The sequence below is a fragment of the Anomalospiza imberbis genome, chromosome 31 (genome assembly GCF_031753505.1).
Source record: "Anomalospiza imberbis isolate Cuckoo-Finch-1a 21T00152 chromosome 31, ASM3175350v1, whole genome shotgun sequence".
Lineage (NCBI taxonomy): Eukaryota > Metazoa > Chordata > Aves > Passeriformes > Viduidae > Anomalospiza > Anomalospiza imberbis.
This window is the reverse complement of record NC_089711.1, coordinates 1,411,976-1,433,256: the sequence shown is the minus strand read 5'-3', so window position 1 is coordinate 1,433,256 and position 21,281 is coordinate 1,411,976. Positions and strand designations below refer to the sequence as shown.

The 21,281-nt window shown below is 51.5% G+C and overlaps 3 protein-coding genes across 3 annotated transcripts in view; 2 read left to right on the top strand and 1 right to left on the bottom strand.

The window, feature by feature from the left end:
- LOC137463884 (zinc finger protein 271-like) overlaps positions 1-21,281 on the bottom strand; it is a 515,109-nt gene that overhangs the window by 449,801 nt on the left and 44,027 nt on the right. The gene's annotated exons all lie outside the window — the stretch shown is intronic.
- Positions 1-21,281, top strand: part of LOC137463883 (zinc finger protein 850-like) — a 490,013-nt gene that overhangs the window by 440,922 nt on the left and 27,810 nt on the right. The window lies entirely within an intron of this gene.
- On the top strand, positions 16,931-18,351 carry LOC137463893 (serine/threonine-protein kinase pim-1-like). Its single transcript, XM_068175276.1, has 3 exons — positions 16,931-17,404; positions 17,635-17,811; positions 18,098-18,351. Exons 1-3 carry the CDS (start codon positions 16,948-16,950, stop codon positions 18,235-18,237), a joined length of 774 nt encoding a protein of 257 aa, XP_068031377.1. The 5' UTR covers positions 16,931-16,947; the 3' UTR covers positions 18,238-18,351.

The window sequence follows — 21,281 nt, the reverse complement described above, 5'->3', positions numbered from 1 at the left end:
TCGCAGTTGTTGGCACTAAATAAAAGTGCATTTTTGTTTAAGCAAAGTGTTGTGTCCCCTGCTGTGTCTTTTGTGCTTTGAGATCTCCAAAAAGAACCTATCAGGGACCCTGCATGCATTTGCGGACCCTGACAGGGGCACAGCAAATAATAAGAGAGATTTGCAAAACACACCAACAGTATGGCCCACAGAGCCCATGCTTCCGTGGCCTTTCAAAGGCCGAACTGGGGAGGACTGTACTCGTCCCACATGATTTAAAACAGCTTTTTTCATGCCTCACGACCTCTACAGAATTCAAACTGTGGGAAGTGGCATGGAAACAGCTGCTGAAAGAGGCCCTCCCAGACTTGCATGCTGATCCAAACACAGCAAAGGATGCCAGTGGCGTGCCAATTACCACCGAGCATCTCCCCGGTGAGGGCCAGTGGTCTCTGGCCCCAGTCCAAGCTGCAGTAATCCCTGTGGAAGTCCTTGAGAGAGTCAAAGATGCAGCTGAAAAAGCCTTCTTTGCCCTTCAACCTGACGGCCCTGTAGTAAGATCACACAGCTACCATCAGAGCCTTTTTTGAAACTGGTGGAAAGGTTAACTAGAGCTATTGAAATCCAAGATAGGAAAGAAAATGCAAGGGAAGAAGTTTTAGAGGAAATGGCATTTGCAAATGTGAATGAACAGGGTCAGCTGCAATTCTGAGCTTACCTTTAGAACCCCCCTACACTAAAAGATGTGCTTCTAGTCTGGAACAGGAAAGTGCCTCTGAGGAGTGTGGCTCAGGACACCAGACCAAAGCTGCTGCCAAGACCACCACAGAGAGTCGCCATTGCCAGCCCAGCGCCCATTCCATCAGCACAGCGGCACACTGGGCAGCAGCGAGGACCAGCAATGGTTGACCCCACAAAGCCATGCCTGCTTTGTAAGAACCTTGGGCACTGGGTTAACCAGTGTCCCCTGAGAAAGCAATTGGATGAATTTAAAAATAGCAGGGGTGGAGAACTACAAGCGCTCCCAGGGGGTCAACAACAACAAAAAAACTAAATGGGGTGCTGTGCAAGCACGGGGCTCTGGCACCTCTGGGACCTCAGAGCCTGCTGTGACCTCAGCCTGCTGTGACCCCATGTAAAAAATGACCTTTTTGTTCGTACCGAGATGTTTCAAGAAACAGGCTGAGATAAGAAACAGACTGAGGTCAGTTTGTTCTGTAAATGTGTAACCGCAAAGGCATGTGGGCGGACCTATGCTGCAATGGTATGTGCTTGAGAAATCCCCAGGTTTCAAGGATAACCACGAGGAAGAAGAGGCGCCTTCATCCTGCGACCACCAAGAGGCAGAGGAACGACCACCTAGCAAGAGGGGGCGCAGGCACAGATCATACTGACGCGTACCCGGAAAGACGACAGGATAAAAGGGGACGGACTCAAGTGAATCGCGCGGCAGTTGGCGGAGCGCTGACTCGCCTGCTGTCCAGCGCTGCTTTGCTTCCGCTTTCATACATATACTGTAATCAATAAATTTCATTGATTGGCACAGATAGCCTCTTGTGCTCATTCATAACAATTTGGTGCCGTGACTCGGATCGTGGACCTGGGGAACCCCTCTCTGGGGGAGGCGCCCCAAATCCACTCCTTTGAGTGGGCCCAGTTTGGGGTTTCCCCTTCGTCCCGACTGACGAACCCAAAACGTTGAGAGGGAAGCAAAGGAAGGGTAACGGGCCCAGGAGACCCCCTTCAAAGTTTGTGCACAAAGTCCGGACGAAGACGCAGGACGCGTGAGTATAATGGAATCCGTTCGGGCGGGGGTGGGATCCCGGAGTGCGGCGAGTGTGTGAGTTGTGTGAGAGGGGACCTGACAGTCAGACTCCCCAAGCGAATGAGGACCCTTAGTAGTGCACTTCCCTAAGCCCGCGAGGGCCTGGGTCACGAACCAGGGGAAGCGATTGTGTTGTAGAGTGACTGAAGGCACTCCGGAGGATATGGGGCAGGGAAAGAGTAAATCCCCCTCCCTGGCGGAGGTAAAGCTTCCCCCAATTCCTAAGGATAGTCCCTTAGGGTTCATGCTGAATAATTGGGAACACTTCCCTGGAACTCCGGGAAAAGATAAGGCAAAAATGATACATTACTGTATAGAAATATGGGGAGGGAAAGAGATTTCCAAGAGAGTCTTCTGGCCAGTATTTGGGTCATCGGAGGACTGGATAAAGCAACTCTTGAATTTATGGGTGGCCAGTAAAAAGCCTCCTAATCCAGAGGAGATGAGTTATGCCCAGGTCTGGGTTGGGCATCCAGAAGTTTTTGTGTATAAATTATCTGAAAAGTCAAGGAATAAGAAAAAGAGACAAGCGGAGGATTCATTAGTAATCCCACCGCCGTATGCCCCTCCACCGAATGCGCCTCCTCCCCCGAATGAACCCCCCTCATCCGGAGAAGAAGACTCAGGTGATGATCAGCCCTCTGGCTCCCGGAAGGAAGGGGGCCCAGTAACACGCAGTCAAACGAGAGGCGGACTGTACCCTTTAAGGGAAATGCCAATGGGAGGGCCACAACCGGGGATAGGGTTTATCTCTGTTCCCCTAAGCTCGGGAGATGTTAGAGATTTCAAGAAGGAAATGGGAAGTTTGCTAGAAGACCCCCTGGGAGTGGCTGAAAGAGTAGATCAGTTTTTGGGTCCGAATATGTATACTTGGGGGGAGATGCAGTCCATTTTAAACATTCTATTTACGGCAGAGGAGAGGAATATGACTAGAACCGCAGGGATGAGAGTTTGGGATGCCACACCGGGACATGCTAATGACCCAGCAGATACCAAATGGCCCCTCCAGAATCCTAACTGGGATAATCAAAATGCAGCCCACAGGGCTAATATGCAGCATTTCCGAACCATTTTAATCGACGGGATTCGGGAATCGGTTCCAAGGGGCCAGAATATTAATAAGGCATTTAATGATAGGCAAAAGAAGGATGAGACACCTACGGAATGGCTAGAGCGATTGAGAAAGAGTCTCCAACTCTATTCAGGATTAAAGTTGGGTGAACCGGCAGGACAGGCCATTCTCAAGGTGCAGTTTGTGTCGAAATCCTGGGATGATATTAGGAAAAAGTTGCAGAAATTGGAAGACTGGCAGGAAAGAGACCTATCCGAGCTGCTCCGGGAGGCCCAGAAAGTGTATGTCCGGAGAGAGGAGGAAGGACACAAAAGACAAGTTAGAATGATGGTTGCTGCGGTACGTGAAAGCAGGAAGGGAGACGAGAAACAGAAGCGGGTCCCTCCGAAGGGGATGGAAGGGAGAGATAGGCCAGGAAGGGGTGAGGGGAAGACTTGTCACTACTGTGGCAGGAGAGGACATTTTAAGAGGGAATGTAGGGTTAGAATTAGAGATGAGAAGGAATTCAAAGAAGATTAGGGGAGTCAGGGGCTCTATTTTATGGGGACCCGGAGATATCACAAAGAGCCCTTGATAAAATTAAAAGTGGGTCCCCAGGGCCAGGAGATGGAATTCCTGGTCGATACTGGGGCGGAAAGGTCGACCCTTCGGTTTCTACCCCCGGGTTGTGAGCTATCCCGTCACACTGCTACCGTAATTGGGGCAAAAGGGGAACCATTTGAGGTACCTGTTATTAAAGAAGTAATAGTGGAATCAGGAACCAAAATGGGGGTGGGAAACTTTTTACTGGTACCTGAAACAGATTTTAATCTTTTGGGAAGGGATTTGATTGTAGAATTAGGGATCCGAATTGAGGTAGTAGAAAAGGAGCTGATGATAAGACTTTGTCCGCTCCGGGTGGAGGATGAAAAGGAAATAAATCCGGAGGTTTGGTATAATCCGGACACAGTAGGGAAATTGGCAATAACTCCTTTTACGGTAAAAATTAAAAACCCTGAAATTCCAGTCAGAGTAAAGCAATATCCCATTTCCTTAGAAGGACGAAAAGGCTTGAAGCCCGAGGTCAAGAGGTTAATAGATAAAGGATTACTGGAACCATGTATGTCCCCCTACAACACCCCTATACTGCCAGTAAAAAAGGCAGACGGGTCTTATCGATTAGTGCATGATTTAAGGGAAATCAATAAACGAACAATTGCCCGATTCCCAGTGGTAGCTAACCCATATACCCTGTTAAGTAATCTGGGGCCGGAAAATCAGTGGTATAGTGTTATTGATTTAAAAGATGCATTTTGGGCATGTCCTCTAGATGAGGCCAGTAGGGATTTTTTTGCCTTTGAATGGGAAGACCCCGAAACGGGGAGGCGACAACAATTAAGGTGGACGGTATTACCCCAAGGGTTCACCGAGTCCCCGAACTTATTTGGACAGGCCCTGGAGCAAATTTTGCAAGACTATAATACAGACCCAGAAGTGAAATTGATTCAATATGTGGATGACCTGCTGATCGCAGGAAAATGTGAAGATAAAGTCCGAAGGGAAAGTATAAAATTACTTAATTTCCTAGGACTAAAAGGACTAAAAGTATCTAAAGCAAAACTGCAGTTTGTAGAGGAAGAGGTGAAATACTTGGGGCATTATTTAAAGAAAGGCGAAAAAAGGATCGACCCGGATCGGGTACAAGCGATCCTCTCCCTTCCTTTACCACAAAGCAAACGACAGATTAGGCAGATATTGGGGCTCACTGGGTATTGTAGACAATGGATTGAAAATTATAGTGGAAAGGCAAAATTTTTATATCACAAGTTGACCCAGGGTGGACACCTTAAGTGGACAAAAGAAGAGGAATCCCAATTCCAAGAGCTAAAGGAAACCCTGGTTCATGCCCCAGTTCTTAGTCTTCCAGACTTGAACAGACCTTTTCTTCTATTTGTGAATGTTGCAGATGGAGTAGCTTATGGGGTACTTACTCAAGAATGGGCAGGGAAAAGGAAGCCAATCGCATATTTATCAAAAATCTTAGACCCTGTGAGTAGAGGATGGCCAGGCTGCCTGCAAATAGTTGCAGGAAGCACGATGCTGGTAGAGGAAACGAGGAAAATTACTTTCAATGCAACACTGAAGGTACTGACCCCACACAATATACGGGGTGTAATGCAACAGAAGGCAGAAAAATGGATATCGGATGCGAGGCTCCTCAAGTATGAGGGAATTTTGCTGGAAACCCCGAATTTCACTTTAGAAACCACTTCCCTGCAAAACCCAGCCTCATTTCTTTTTGGGGAACCCGAAACTGACACCTTGTCCCATGATTGTGTAATCACTATAGAAGAACAGACTAAAATTAGACCCGATTTGGAAGAAGAAGAGCTGGAGGGGGGAGAGAGGTTGTTTGTGGATGGTTCCTCTAGGGTAATCGAAGGCCAGAGAAAATCGGGATATGCTATAGTGGGAGGGCCGAATTTGAAAATAATTGAATCTGGTGCCTTAGATAAATCCTGGTCTGCTCAAGCCTGTGAATTATATGCAATATTGAGAGCCCTAGAATTACTAAAAGACAAAGAGGGCACTATATATACAGACTCTAAATATGGGTATGGAATAGTGCATACATTTGGGAAACTGTGGGAAGAAAGGGGCTTAATGAACTCACAAGGAAAAGACTTAGTGCATCAAAGGCTAATAGTGGACTTCCTAAAAGCCTTGAGGGGCCCCACTAGAATAGCCATAGTCCACCTTAAGGGACATCAGCGGGGGATGGACTACCGGAGCAGGGGCAATAATGCAGCAGACCAGGAGGCCAAAAGAGCTGCACTACAGATATTCATCTTAAAAAAAGAAAAACAAAAAAATCCAGGGGAAGCCACAGGAGATTTGGGAGTAGCTTATCAAGAAAAGCTTGTGTTTACTAAAGAAGAACAAGACAAGTTCGAAAAGTTGGGAATAAAAGAGATATCAGGAAAATGGCAATTGAATGATGGCAGAGAAGTCTTGCCGAAGGCAGTGGCTCGACAAATGCTCAACAAAATGCATCAGAAAACGCACTGGTGTGCTCAAGGGCTCGTAGACCACTTTGCCACTCAATATATGACCATAGGTCTTCATGACCTGGCAAAGAACATCACCAGGGGGTGTCCAACTTGTTTGCGGGTAAATAGGAGAAATTTAAGGAAATTGCCTCTGGGAGGGAGGCCGGTGGCAAAGATGCCCTTTGCGCACCTGCAGGTGGATTTCACCGAACTTCCTCGGGTTGGGAGAGTAAAGTATCTTCTGGTTATAATAGACCACTTAACCCACTATGTGGAGGCGTTCCCCACAGCGAAGGAAACAGCCCGAACAGTAACTAGAATCTTATTAGAAGAAATAGTACCCCGATATGGAGTTCCCCAGACCATAGACTCCGATAAAGGCCCCCACTTCACCTCAAAGATAACACAATTACTGGCAGACACCCTGGGTATAAGATGGGAACAACACACTCCTTGGCACCCCCAAAGTTCGGGAAGAGTAGAAAGGATGAATGGGGAAATTAAAAAGCAACTGACTAAGCTAGTATTGGAAACTAAGATGTCATGGGTAAAGTGTCTTCCATTAGCATTGTTAAATATTAGAACTCAGCCACGGGCTGATGTGGGGGTATCTCCATTTGAAATGCTATACGGGATGCCCTATTCCCTTGAACGAGTTCATACCAATCCGAATATTGCAGATCAAAGCATCAATAAATATTTAAGCATACTAATGAAATATAAACAACAATTATGGGAAAAAGGAATGTGGGCTCAAAGACCACCACTAGATCTTGTATTACATCAGGTACAACCTGGCGATTGGGTCCTTGTCCGAGGCTGGAGGGACGATTCACTTACTCCGAAGTGGGAAGGACCATACCTCGTCCTAATTACCACTGATTCGGCAGTCCGAACAGCAGAAAAAGGATGGACGCATGCCAGCCGAATTAAAGGACCAGTGGATCCTACCCAGTTCGAACCTGGATCCCAGCAAAGGAAGGACTGGAGAGTTAAAGGGAGACCAGGAGATTTGAAGCTTACCTTACGGAGGGAGGACTCACAGCTTTGATGGACCTTGCGGGTTTTGAGGACCTTTGGGTGGGGGACAATTGGGATTTGCAGAAGTGGCTCATTGGAGACTCCGAAGCTCCAGGTTATTGTAAATATTTAGAAGATTTAGCAAATCAACCTTATTATAGGCCTGTAAGACTAGAGAACCGAGGGGAACCTTGGACTGGAGAGAGTCACGCCAATCAAGACGACATTAGAGTGAAATGTAGTTGGCTAGACTGTAATTGTTATCCGTTTGTATGCTTTATTTGCAAAATTTGTAACGAGCGGTGGTGGACCCATTGTAGGAGGGGAAGGGCTCCTAAAAGCGTGTGCCAGCGTTGCTGGAGAGTGCAGCGTAAAGTCACTCAGGAGGTACTAAATTGGAAAGTAGCCAACCGGGAATTAAAGGCAGGTACCCCTGCCTGGTGGGAAATTTATACAAAAGGAATAAATCCTGACTTTCATTGCTATCACTCCAACGAACCCTCGGGGCCGTTCCTAACCGACGTAGTAATAGTCAAGTGTCGGAAGCTCTTTAAAGAGCTCAGGTGTGACATCCCACAATTAAGAGAGCATAATTGGAATACTCGAAGATACAAGTGGAAGAGGGAAGGCATAACCCCTGAAGAATATCCCTGCTGTCGAGAAGATGGTTTACCCTGTAGCTTGTAGCAACCAAGTTGACAGGCAGGACAGAGGGATACCTCACGGTGGGGAAAAGAAATGCCCCTCTATCCAGTGGAGAATGTCGACCTGTATAATAGAAATCCGACCGGGCTCACAGAGAGATAGCACAAGAGAGAATTTGAGGGAAAATAAGAAGCTAATGTCACCAATGACCATATCCTACAAAGGATTCCACCTAGCTCTGCAGTTAGTTATATTGCTCTTAAGATGGCATGTTTGTGCTTGTAAATCGCATGAACCTTTTAAATGGACTTTAAGCAGGTGGGAGACTCATGACACCTGACATGAACTACAATCTATCATTTCTTCCGGGGCACCGAACTTTGTTGCAGGAGTATGCAACATGACCCGAGCTCCCTCTTGTGGGAAGCTTTTGAATATAACATCGTTCTATATGTGCCCGGCTTCAAACCCAGGGAAGGCATACTGTCATTGGCCAGGGCATTATTACTGTGCCTACTGGGGATGTGAAACTATACCATTTGGGTTTACCCCAGGAGGAGGACCTGACAAGTACTTGAAGGTCATTTATGGCCCTTTCGGATGTAAGAAGCCTGCGGCATGGATTCCTGGTTGTGTAGGGAAGGTTGACAAGTGTTGGGGAAACTGCACGCATTTTTATTTCAATGTCACCCAACCTGATGACGTGGGATGGTTGGTAGGAAAAACTTGGGGAATTAGACATTGGCAAGAGGGAACAGACTTGGGAAATTTAATCCAGATATAAAAGGAGCCGATTCCCCATGATCCCAGCCCGGTGGGTCCGAACCCAGCAATAAATGGAAAATTAGGCGTTAAAGAAACATATTCAGGTGGTAACAAAAGTTCGGGGAGTACCCTTGAGAACACTACTGGTTCAGGTCAGCAGGTGCCTACTAAAAAATATACGGCATTGTGGGAAGTAATGCAAGCCACCTTTACTGTCCTAAATCATACCTATCCAAATCTCACCGAGGGGTGCTGGCTCTGCTATATGATAAACCCTCCCTTTTATGAGGCCATAGGAAATTCCGCCAAAGCTAGAAGAGTTAATGGAACAAACCCTAGAGAATGCTTGTGGAAACAAGGGAAAGAAGATAAGACCCCAGGAGTAACCTTAGCACAAGTAAGCGGGAAAGGGAGATGTGTGGGAAAAGTGCCTGTGGATATGCAGCATTTATGCAACACAACAACCAACATTAGAGGGGGTAATAAAACAGCCAAATGGCTTTTAGAATGTTGTACGTACGCAGATCACACTGGTATTGTAATAGATACTATGGCAGAGCTACGCAAGCAAATTGAGCAAAGGAAGAAAGAGAGGGAGTCCCAGCAAAGCTGGTACGAGACCTGGTTTACTCACTCCCCTTGGCTCACAACTCTCTTATCCACAATTGCAGGACCTGTAATTTTACTGATTTTGGCGTTAACCTTTGGCCCCTGTATTCTTAATAAAGTAGTAGCCGTAGTGAAGAGCCGTTTAGAAGCAGCCCATTTGCTGATGATTCGTACTAAATATGAACCCCTTACGGGGGAGGCGGGTGAAGATTACTTAGAACTTAGCAGGAAAGAACTAATCCGCTTTAACGAACAAAAAGAAGGTTAAAAAGAAAAAGGGGGGGAATTGTAAAAAATGACCTTTTTGTTTGTACTGAAATGTTTCAAGAAACAGGCTGAGATAAGAAACAGACTGAGGTCAGTTTGTTCTGTAAATGTGTAACTGCAAAGGCATGTGGGCGGACCTATGCTGCAATGATATGTGCTTGAGAAAATCCCCAGGTTCCAAGGACAACCTTGAGGAGGAGGAGGCGCCTTCGTCCTGCGACCACCAAGAGGCAGAGGAACGACCACCTAGCAACGGGGGGGCGCAGGCGCAGATCATACTGACGCGTATCCGGAAAGACGACAGGATAAAAGGAGACGGACTTGGGGGGGGCGCGCGGCTGTTGGCGGAGCGCTGACTCCCCTGCCGTCCAGCGCTGTTTTGCTTCCGCTTTCATACATAGACTGTAATCAATAAATTTCACTAATTGGCATAGATAGCCTCTTGTGCTCATTCATAACAACTTCTATAGTTTTTGGCAACTCTTTCCCAACCTTCTAAATCAATTGTAGAGAAGGGGACTTTTATCAACACCTTTTTCTTCTCAGGTCCTATTGCTTCCCTTAAAGGGGCTTGTATGATTTCCTTTGTTTGTTTTCTAGTCCGAGATGCTATGGGACTGCCTGCACTCTCATCACTATCACTCTCAGGCAATGGTGGATACGATATAGTCTGTAACTCAGAGGTGGGTGGGGGAGCAGACGGTCCAGCCTGTCTCTCCTTCAAGGGGGCTGAACCTGTTCCTCCCCTTAGTCCCCTTTGCTCCACAGGGGGTGACACAAATAAATCCAACAACTCCTGCGTTTGTGTTTCTGCTTGATAAACCTTATCACGATGTGTGCAACACTGGTTTATTGAGCAGGTGCTACAACATCGTTTAGGCTGCTTCCTATTAGCTTTGCCTTCCCTTTCTAGGGCTAATACCAGGGGGTCAGAAGGGGCCCTGATCCCACAATCCCTCTGCCATTCAGGGTGATTTCGGAGGGAGAAAAACATATCTGCATATGAAACTTCAGTCCACTTACCCTCACGTCTAAGAAATAGCATTAGTTCCAATAAGGTATCATAATCTAGGCTCCCAGTCGGGGGCCATCTGGCTCCGTTTTCCAGACGATACAAAGGCCACCACTGGCTACAGTATTTTACCAGGGTGCGTTTGGACTCGACACCCCCCGAGCCTGCAATCTTCTTCCAGTTAGCTAAAATGCAGCCCAGAGGGCTTGCCTTGGGAATTTCTCTGCTCTCTCCCAATCCCATTATTTTCTTATCTTATGGCTTTTATCCAGATCTCTCTCACACTCTTACACAGTCTTTTCCTAATCCCTTTTTCCTAGCTCCAGATCTCTGGAATTAAATAGATCTTAAAAAAAACAAAACACCCTTTAAAATTTCTAGCTCTGGATTCTCCTGACTCTGCAGCTTATACTGAGCACAGTAACTGTGTCTCATACATGACGAGCAATGCCACCACTCCCTGCAGGTCCTGCACTCAACCAGCTCCCACTCTAGATATTGCCCTTGTCAAAACAGAGGGTCCTAAGGTTCAAATCCAAAACCACTGGGGGAAAAGGATCGCCTCCAGCTGTCCTGCCATGGCTAGTAAAGTACACTAAACAAACTCTAAAAACGATACTCACAACAAAAACATCAAACAAATAGCAGTAGCTGAGAACATTTATCAGAGCAGGCCTCACAACGAAATACTTTACACAAAATACTCACAACAAAACCTTAGACAGCATTAAGCAAACCTAATACTCACAGCAAAAGCATCAAAACAAACAGCACCAATAGTGCTTCAAACAAAATGCAATATCCAAAAATGACGCAAGGAGTTCAAAGAGTCCACACAAAGTTGCCACAATTATAACTTTTGACGCAAGCATCAGAAATATGCCACAGTTTCCCAAACACGAGTTACTTCACACAAAACCTTTAAAACTCACACATACGCCCAGACAGCAACAAAGCTCACACACACATCAGTGCAAAATTCACACACATAAACATGAGTTACTTCCCACAAAACCGTTAAAACTCACACATCAGTGCAAAATTCACACACATAACAGACAAAACTCACATACACCTAGACGGACAAAACTCACACACACACACCACACACCCAGACAGCAACCATACACCAAGGATTCAGTGAATCCTTCCCCACTGTCTTTCCATCGGTCAGCGGCCCTAACCGATAGCTGCCCTTTCAGCTACCGGTTACTTGCAAGTCCAAACCAAACCAATCCTCCTCCGCTGCCTTTCCGTCGGTCAGCGGCTCTTACCGATAGCTGCCCTTTCAGCTACCGGTTACTTGCAAGTCCAAACCAAACCAAGACCATGCTCTATGCGGTCAGACGTCTCTGATCGGCTTACCAGCGGTCACTACGGGGCGCCCCCTTTTTAAAAGATACATACCGTTTCTCCGCTGGTTAGGAGGTCGTTCTCTGCCCCCGCAGTAAGCGACACGAGAAGCGGAGTTCCTCCAGAGAAATCCTGGGGCGCGCCTTAGGAAGTCCGCCCCTGAGCCGGTCCCACGGCTGGCAGAGAAGTCCCTTCATGGTCGCCAATTGACACGCGGAGCTAGACTCTAAAACTCAGAGACAGAGTGAGTTTTAAAGTAGGTATGTTTATTCGGCCGGACGCATGTGGGACATTTCCCCAAATACATGCGTGCCCCTTGCTTGCACACGTGTTCTTTTATCCCCTGGAGTGTTACATATGCATTAAGTTTCCCCATGGGTCATTTCCTGGCTCCCCTCCCTCTCCGCTCTGTATGCTAATCAGCTTGTCGGTCCTCTGCGTCTGCGCAGCTGTCTCTGGTGGTCGTCCCAGGCTTCGGGGGTCGTAAAAGGGATGAAGTAAGAATGGTCTTCTTCAGGCTGACTTTTCGACCCCACTGCTTTGCACATGCCCATTGATTCCTTGGCCACAGTCCAAGCCAGGGGCCAGGATCCATCTGTTTCCAGAACATAAGGGGCCCCATTTTCAGTTGTCTTTACATCTTGTATCCTGTTTTCCATATACATTCCTTCTCCTTATCAGGTCTCTCCTTGCTGCTCTGCATGTAGTCTCTTCCTTTCCCATAGGCTAGGATACGGTATATTCTCACGTAACCTAAGGATGTGGCCCTAAGCAATATCCATTATTTTATATGCCTATTACTATTCAATACCTTCTAATTTCTATGATTAATATCTTCTAGTTCTAACCCCATGTTTCAAAGGGACAAAGGACACCTGGATGGCCCAATGCCCCCCGGGGGTGGAGGGCATCCTTTGAATCTACCAATCACTGGACGCACTCTGGAATGCCAGGAATGACAGACGGTGCTGGCAGGGGTCAGGGTGGGGAAAGGAGGAGTCACTGACACACCTGGGAGGACACCTTCAGAGGAGAAAACCGGGGTTCTGGGGAAACCCATGAAAGCACACCGCAACTCCTAAAATCACCCACACGGGATTAAGGTTCACCCATACGGGCCCAGTTTATCCTCAACTCACCCAAACTGGCCCCATCCCCACCCACGTGGGCCTAAAATCACCCAAAGGGATCTGAACTCCCCCTAAACCCCACCAGATTCGGCCTCAAATCAGCCACAGGGGCCGAAAATCCACCCGAAAAGGCTCGGGATCCCCGCAAGGGATCTGAAGCCTGCCCTAAACCTGCCCAGTTCAGCCCAAAATCCCCCAAAGGAGCCGAGCCCGGGATCGACTCCGGGGTCGCTCCGGGACCTCCGCGTTCGCTCCGGGCAGTTTTGGCCGCGGCCCCGGACGGGCCTGGGCGGGACCGGGAGCGACCAGGGAGGGCTCGGGAGGGCTCGGGGCATTTGGGGCTTTTTTGGGCTTTGGGGGATCGTGCTGGGAGTTATGGGGGAATTGGTGGGGCTTTTGGGGAGAGATATTGGGTTTGGGGGAGCTGGGGAATTTTGGGGAGTTTGGATTTTGGGGGGGTTATTGGTGCTTTGAGGGGGGGATGCATTTCTTGGGGTGTTTGGGGGTTATCTGAAATTTTTTGAGTTTTCTTTTGAATTTTGGAAGGTTTTACTGGGATTTTGTGGGATTCTCTGAAATTTTGGGGCATTTTATTGGAATTTTGGGACCATTTTGTGTGATTCTTTGGGGATTTCCATTTTAATGGGTTTTTTGTTTGTTTGGGTTTGTTTTTGGGTTTTTTTGGGGTTTTTTTGGTGGCATTTGGTGAGTGTTTTGGAGTTTTTTAGGTGTTGCCAGGATTTCTTTGGGTCTTGGGGTGATTTGGTCAGGCTTTTTGTGCTTTTAGGGACACTTTTGGGGGGGGGTTGTGGGGTTTAATTGGAACTCTGTGGGCTTTTATTAGGATTTTAGGGTGTTCAAGTGGGATTTTTTGAGATTTAATTGCGATATCGTGTATTTTATTGGGACTTTCTGGGGTTTTAATGAGATTTTGGCACCTCTCAGCCGTTCCCCACACCCAGGGACAACCCCAAAGCCCCCCCAAAATTCCACTAAAACCTCCCAAAATCCCCTAAATATCCTGATAAAACCCTCCAAAACCCCAAAGAATCCCACAAAATCCCACTGAAATCCACCAAAATTAAAAAACAATCCCAAACATTTAAATAAAGCCCCCAGAAATAACTCCCTCAAAATCCAAAACCCCCCACATCCAGAAAACCCCCAAAACCCAATAATTCTCTCCAAAAACCCAATAATTCCCCCTAAACACCAAACAAAATGCCCCAAAGCCCAAAAAAGCACCCAAAGCCCCCCAGAACCCCCCAGACTCACTGGGGGCCGTCCTGGGTATGTCCCGATGGTGTCAGGGTACACTGCGCTCCAGTGTCAGCTAAGGTTTCATATTTCTGTGGCTCTGATGTGCCAGGCCATCGGATCCACACTGACCAAAGATCCGGTTTTCCCGTGCCTCTCCCTGGCTCGAGGCAGGGCCCCTCTAGCCCTGGTTATCCTTTCTTCCCTGGGCATTCATACTAGAGGTTCCTTCAAGGGGATCTGACAGATCATACGCGGCAGCTCGGTCACGGGAGGCTGAGGCTACCTTCACCTTACTGTAATCCTCTCCGTTAGTGTTTCCCTCCTTGTGGAGACACAGCCATGCTGCCAGGACAGAAGTGAGTTGATGTACTTTGGACCTGATTGGCATAACAGATTTGATATTCAGAATGCCTTGGCAAGAACAAACAGAGCTTTGAAGACTGCAAGAAGATTGAATCAAGAAAGAAGATTGAATCGACTTCTATTAGCAAGAGATGTAGCAAAATGGATAAGTTTGATTGTGATGATTAACCCAATTATTGTACAAAAAATTACTAGTCTTCCTAGAATTGTGTATAAGCATGTGTAGCCCATGTGAAAAACACGTTCACTCTCCTGTGAAAATGTAAAAAGTTTAATAAAGGACAATGGGAGACAAGGACCATGGAGCAAAGGTTATTTATGGCCGGGTGCATCTTGGCACTCAGCCAAGACCACCCTGTTACCTTCGGGGATCCCCCTTAAATACCTTCTCCCTTACACCAGCCTGTTGCATATTCATAGCCCCTTATGCATACCCATCAACGAGTTTACATTTTCCAGGAGCTATTTCACATGGCCCCTCCTTGGGTCTGCCTTTTCAGAGCATGCGTGTTCCTTGGCTGGGGTTTGGCTCCTTCTCTTTATCACTTCCAGTTCGGGCCTTGGTCCGCACTGCCTTCAGACGGTGAGTGCTGATGGTTGGCAGATCTGTACAGGTGTGCTCATCCTGTGTTCATTGGATGTTATCCCATCCAAGCAGGCATTTTAACACAGGCATACTTCTATCAGCCATTGCACTACTATGTCTAAGCTTAATTAACAACAAAATTAGAAACTATGTCTTTGGAACAAAGTAACTTTAACATCGCACATATAAATTCCATTTTAATATTTGCAAAAGCCACTATTATAATATGTATCTATAACAGTCCTCTCCTGCAAGGAAAGGCTGACACAGCTCGGCTTCTTCAGCCTGGCCAAGGGACTTGGGCTTGACCCAACTGTGGCCTTCCAGTACCTGAGGGCAAGCTACAAGAAAGCTGGACAGGGACTTTGTACGAGGGCAGGCAAGGACAGCACAAGGGAGAATGGATCCAGGTGGAAAGAGAGTCGGTTTAGGTAAGGAATTCAGAAAAAAGTCTCTCCTGGAACAGGTTGCCCAGAGAAGGTGTGGCTGTCCCATCCCTGACAGTGTTCAAGGCCAGGCTGCATGGAGCTCTAGACAAGCCGGGCTAGTGCAAGGGGTCCCCAGCCACAGCAGGGGGGTTGCAGCCGTGTGATTTTTCAGATCCTTTCCAAACCAAACCATACCACGACTCCACGATTCTGGGATACTTCCCCTACTCATCCCCTGGCAGAAAAAGGATCTTGGCCCCAAGTTCCACATTGCAGACCATGTCTTTTGGCAGCCTGCAAGTGTCTCAACAGAGGATGAAAAGAGATGACATTAGTGATACGATTTCCCTTTCCTACATGAAAGTTAAATGCTCCACTCCTGTCCACACTCGATAAAGTGCCTGAAGAGGCAATTCTTCCCCATGAAATGCTTCGTCTCAGCCAAAGAAGAAAGAAGCCACAAGCCAACAGGCTTCTTTATTGCTACATTGTTTGATTTGGTTACTTCTCGAATAGGAATTACTTTGGGGTTTTATTTGTTCGTTAGTGTCTTTCGTTCCGCGGGGCTCGCGGCGGCTCCTCCGTTGGGTTCACGGAGGCAACGGAGGAACGTTTGCGAGCTCCGGCGGTTCCGCAGCAGCAGCAGCAGCAGCAGCAGCAGCAGCAGCGCTTCTCTCGATCGGTTTTCCGCTCGAGTTTCCACTCGCTCCCCATCCCCTTGTCCCTCTCACACTCACTCTATTCCCGTCCCGTCCCGTCCGTGTTCTGCCTCTCCCAGCCCGGCTCATGCCGCGTCCCGCAAGGCGCCGCTCGGCGGGGCCGCCCCGTGCCCGGCCCTGCCCGTCCCGCCGCGGAGCCGCCTCGGCCGGGCTCTCTCCGACCTGGCTGTGGCGCTGCTGGAAGTGCCTCTCGCTCTGGTGCTGGCGGAGCAGCGCGGTCTTTTGGCTCCGCCTGGCGCGGGCTCTGGGCCGGCCCCGGCCGAGGCCCCGGCCCCGAACCAAGCCCCTCCCGCGGTTCCGCCCGCAGCCGCCCCGCTGCCGCCCCGCGCCCGCCCCGGCCCCGACAGCGTCGCCGGCAGCTTCCCTGCTCCGAGCTCCCCCGCTGCTCGGCTCGGCTGCCGGCCCCGAGCCGCCGCAGCCCGGGGCGGCTCGGCAAGCAGCAGCGCACCGGGCGGTCGGGTTCCCGGGGCAGAAGAGCGGAAGCGCGGTGCCGCCCGCACGGGCGGAGAAGCCTCCCCTGGAGCAGCTCTACCGGGAGGGCCCGCTGCTGGGGAGCGGCGGCTGCGGCAGCGTTTACTCCGGGACCCGGCTCGCCGACGGCGCCCCGGTAAGAGACGGGGCCGGAGCGGAGGGGGCGGCGGGCGGCGAGTGGCGGGCGGAGAGCTCAGCCCGGTGCTCGCCTTGGCTTGCAGGTGGCCATCAAGCGAGTGCGCCGCGATCGCATCTCGGAGTGGGCGCGGCTGGTGAGTGAGCGGGGCCAGCGGGAGAAGCCGGCGGGGCGTGCCGGGCGGGGCTGAGGCGAGGCCCGGCAGGGTGGCAGCCGGAACGCTGCGAGGGCAGCGAGCGGGGAGTGAGCGGGGGCCGCGCAGCGTCCCGGGCCGGGCAATGGCCAGCGGCGCTGGGGCCGGGCAGGGGGTGCCCAAGGCGCGGCGCAGCATCGGCCCCGCTGAGGGCATCGCGGTCCCCCCGCAGCACAACGGCGCCCTTGTGCCCATGGAGCTGGCGCTGCTGTGGATGGTGTCGTGCCCTGGCTTCCGCGGCGTCGTGCGGCTCCTGGACTGGTTTGAGCTGCCCGACGGCTTTGCGCTGGTCATGGAGCGTCCGCAGCGCTGTCAGGACCTCTGGGACTTCCTGGATGAGCGGGGCTTCCTGACGGAGCCCGTGGCGCGGGGGCTGTTCCGCCAGGTGCTGGAGGCCGTGCGGCACTGCACCAGGCGCGGCGTCCTGCACCGCGACATCAAGGCCGAGAACGTCCTCGTCGACCTGGCCACGGGCGAGGCCAAGCTCATCGACTTCGGCTGCGGCACGATCCTCCAGGACACGTTCTACACCCGGATGTCAGGTGAGCCCAAAGCCGGGGCCCAGCCGGGCAGCGGAGATTCCCCCCTTTGTTGGCAGAGGGGGAAGAGGGAGGGAGGGAGGGCAGCAGGGGGAATCCTTCTTCAGCCGGCTGCAGCCAAGTTGCTTTTCGGCGGGGCAGGGGCTGGCTGTTGTGGAACGGGAGCTGGCTGGGAGGGAGGGAGGGAGGGAGGGAGCAGCATGGACCTGATGAGCTGTGCCCATGTCCCATAGGAACGCCGGAGTACTGCCCTCCGGAGTGGATCCTCTTTGGCTGCTACCATGGCCAGCCAGCCACCATCTGGTCCCTGGGCATCCTGCTCTATGACCTGGTCTGCGGGGATCTTCCTTTCCACACAAACGAGGACATTGTCCAGGGCCAGCTCTTCTTCCCGCCCCGGGTGTCTCAAGGTGGGCATGCGCCTTCAAGGCTCGGGAGGAAGAACGGGGTTGGGACGGGGCAGCTGGCACAGAAGCGTCCCGCTCCAGCAGCTAGTGAGGAGGTTGATCTCCTGGGTTAGCTGGAGGAGGTGGAACGTGTGCCTCTGGGCTGCTCTCCTCCGGAAGGGAGGATCGATGGGAAGCTTTTGGCTGCAGCTCCGAGCACTCCTAGTGTGGCCTGGGCACCGTGGAATGTGGGAGGGCACGGACAGGAGCCTTGTCCCGCTGAGCGGCGGTTTCTGGTTTGTCTCTGCAGAGTGCCAGCACCTCATCAGGTGGTGTTTATCCATGGAGCCCGCAGACAGGCCATCACTGGAAGACCTTTTTGAGCATTCTTGGCTGCAGGAGCCCTGCCTGGCCCAGGAGACAGCAGAGATCCATCCCTCTGCTCAGTAGGATCCAGGAGCCCAGCAAGTACCAGCTGCACACGTCTCGTGGCACTCCAAGAAAACCCCGGAGCGTTTCCCTGCGGCCGCGGCCCGGAGGAGAGAGCGCAGCCGAGGAGATGCTTCCGCTGGTCCCCGGCGAGTTGTGGAGGGAGCGGCTCAGTGCTCCCTGTCCCATTGGAGAAGGGGTGGCAGTGCGGTGAAGGTGCCACGGACTGGAACAGGGGAAACATCCCCCTGCAGCTCAGTGGCATCGAGATGAGCCCGCAAGCCGAGGCACAGCTGGCGTGTTCTTCTGGAGCACCACGTGGAGCTGGGAACCCCATCCTCGAGCTGGCCGCTGGCGGGGCAAAGCCGAGTGGCTTTGGCTGCGGCCCCTTCCTGGAGGACACGCTCTGCGCCCCGATGAAATCAAGATGAGTCCCCAGCCGGCGCAGGGGCGGGGGGATGCTCGTGCTTCCAGGCATGGCAGGGCTCGGGCTGGCCACGCGCCGCAGGTTCCCCGCTCAGCGGCCCTGGGGAATATTAATTTTTCCTCCGGCCGCCAGGCTGCTTTTTGGTGGGGCAGGGGACGGGTGTTGTGGAAGGGGAGCCGGCTCCTGGCCTTGCTGACAGCTTCTGCCAGCCAGCCTGGCATGGGCTGGGGCGGGGGCAGCCAGCCTGACAAAGCATCCATCCATGTGGATGGGGGCAGCAGAGGGGGACGGGTTCTGAAGCCGTGCCCCAGCTGGTCTGCTTTGCAGGCCCTCGAGGAAGGGGTGCGTTCACGGGCGGGAAAGGTGGGGTTTTTCCCCACCCATGGACAGGTTTAATTTTCGCATGGAGCGCTCAGACCCTCCTCAGGCCCGTGAAACGGTGACATGCTTTGTAGCTTCTTCTTGTTTCCAGCTCTCGTTTTGAATTGATTTCATGCAATTGTTCTTTGTTTCCCAGGAAGATTACACCTGGTGCCTGGACCGGACGGGGAAGAGCCTGCACTGTCCGTGGAGCACCTCCAGTGTCAGCGCTACCCCAGGGGCCACGGTCTGCGGGGACATCCCCTTCAAGAAGGACGAGGACCTCGTGCGGGATCGGCTCCTCTCCTGGCAGCAGGTCTCCAGAGGTGGGCACCCGGCTCCACAGCTGGGCTGGCAGAAGGGCTTTGGGCAGCGGGCACACGGGCATCCCGCCCTGGCAGCTGCTGAGGAGGCTGTTGTGCTGTGCTTAAGCAGAGGAGGTGGAATGTGGCCTGCCACGCTGCCCTTCTCTCCAAACAGAGAATGGCTCGGGAGGTTTGGGCTCTGAGCACAGCCAGCAGCCTGGCCCGGGCCCAGGCCCTGGTGGGACAGGGGGACAGGAGCCTTCTGTGACTGACCGTGGCTCTCTGGTTTCTCTCCGCAGGCTGCCAGCACCTCATGCCATGGAAACGGCTCCGCTCGGCCTGCCAGGCTGGGAGGGCTGGAGGGCGGCGGGTGTTCATTTGCTGTCAAAAATAAATTGTTATATTTTTTTGTCATCGTCGTGATCAGAGCATTTCTTTCATCCTTTTCCAAGGTTTTGGCCTCCCTTCCTCCAGGCTAATCTTTTTGTGTCCTTCCTCAGCCACTTGATGGCATTTGGCAGGGGGGGGTTAAGCAATGGGAAAAGTTCAACAACAGCTCCTGTTGCCAACTGCAGCAGCCCCTTCAAGAGCCCTGAGCTACCAGCGAGGTCCATGTCTGCCTTGCAAAAGGGAGTGGTTTGCAGCCATGGGGTCGTCGCTCTGCTGCAAAAGCTGGGAGGAAATCAGAAGTGGCAAAATGCCAATTTGGCTCAAGCCCTGCCCAGGTTCTTCATCTTTTCCCTCTGCTCAGTGATATGCTGGCAGGGCTGGACTACAGCGAGGTTCAAGCTCTTGGTGCTCCCTGGCATCAAGGGGATCAAGTCAACTCTTGTATGCAGTGACTGCAATAGAGCTCCTGAAGGAAAAAAGGGAATGTCGTGAGGTGGGGCCTCCTTCTTGTCTCCTTTGTCTCCTTTGTCTGCCCAGGAGCCCCTTGGAATGGGAAATGCCCACACGGGTTTATCTGACTCCTTCCCAGCCAGCCTTTCCCTCACTCCCGGGTCTCATTTGCTCCGCAGCTTCACCAGCTCGCTCAGCTCAGAGGAGCTCTCAGAGGAGAAAACGCTGCCTGGCGTGGGGCTGTCTGATCCCTGTCTCATCTGGATTCCCTTTGCCCCACTCCCTCCCCCATCCAAGAGACCCAAGAATGCCCCGCAGCCCCACGGTCCTGCAGCAGGTGCCGGGCACGTTCCCTCCCGCGCTCCTTGGTGGCCCTGGGGAGGCTGCAGAGCCCTCCCTGTGTGTGGGACAGCTGCTGCGGCACCGCTGTGCCTGCGTGCGAGCAGCGCCCGAGGAGCAGCTGCACAAGTTCCGAGTCTGAAGCTGAATCCTCGGCGCACACAAATGACAACTGGCATCTCAGGGGCTGCCAGGAGAAGCTGAATCCATCTGCTCGCTGCCCTTTCCAGCCACAGCCACACCGAGGCAATTGGAAGAATTGCCCCTGCCCAGGGAGCTCGCAGGTAGAAGAGAGGAGCAAAAGCCACGTGTTTCTGAAACACGAAATGTCAGAATGAGGTTCCTTAACACTAATTTGCTATTTAAGAGGGGATCATTTATTGAGGCCTGAGGCCCAGTGAGGGATAACTCCTAACCTGACGTGGACATGTAATTCTACCAGTGTGTTGCTCATATACAGTCGCTAAATGCCAATCACAATTTAACCATTTCCATAAATCCCACCCCGAGTTCCCAGATTCAGTCCTTGTTTTCTCTATCACTGCACCCTTGAGCCAGATGTCTTCTTCTTCTCTTCCAGCCATCCTTGCTGGGAAAGCAGCCCCTGCATGCCTTGTTCCTGTGCTGAAACTTCACAGGCACAGTAAAAATGGAATGAACCCTTTGGGTCTCAAGGCCAAGGCTTTGTGTGGCCAGGCAGGGGCAGGCAGGAGGCAGAGCTGTCAGCAAAGGAAGGGGCCAGCGAGATGGGGCAGCCGGGGGATGACAACAGCCTGCAGGGACAGAGGCCAGGG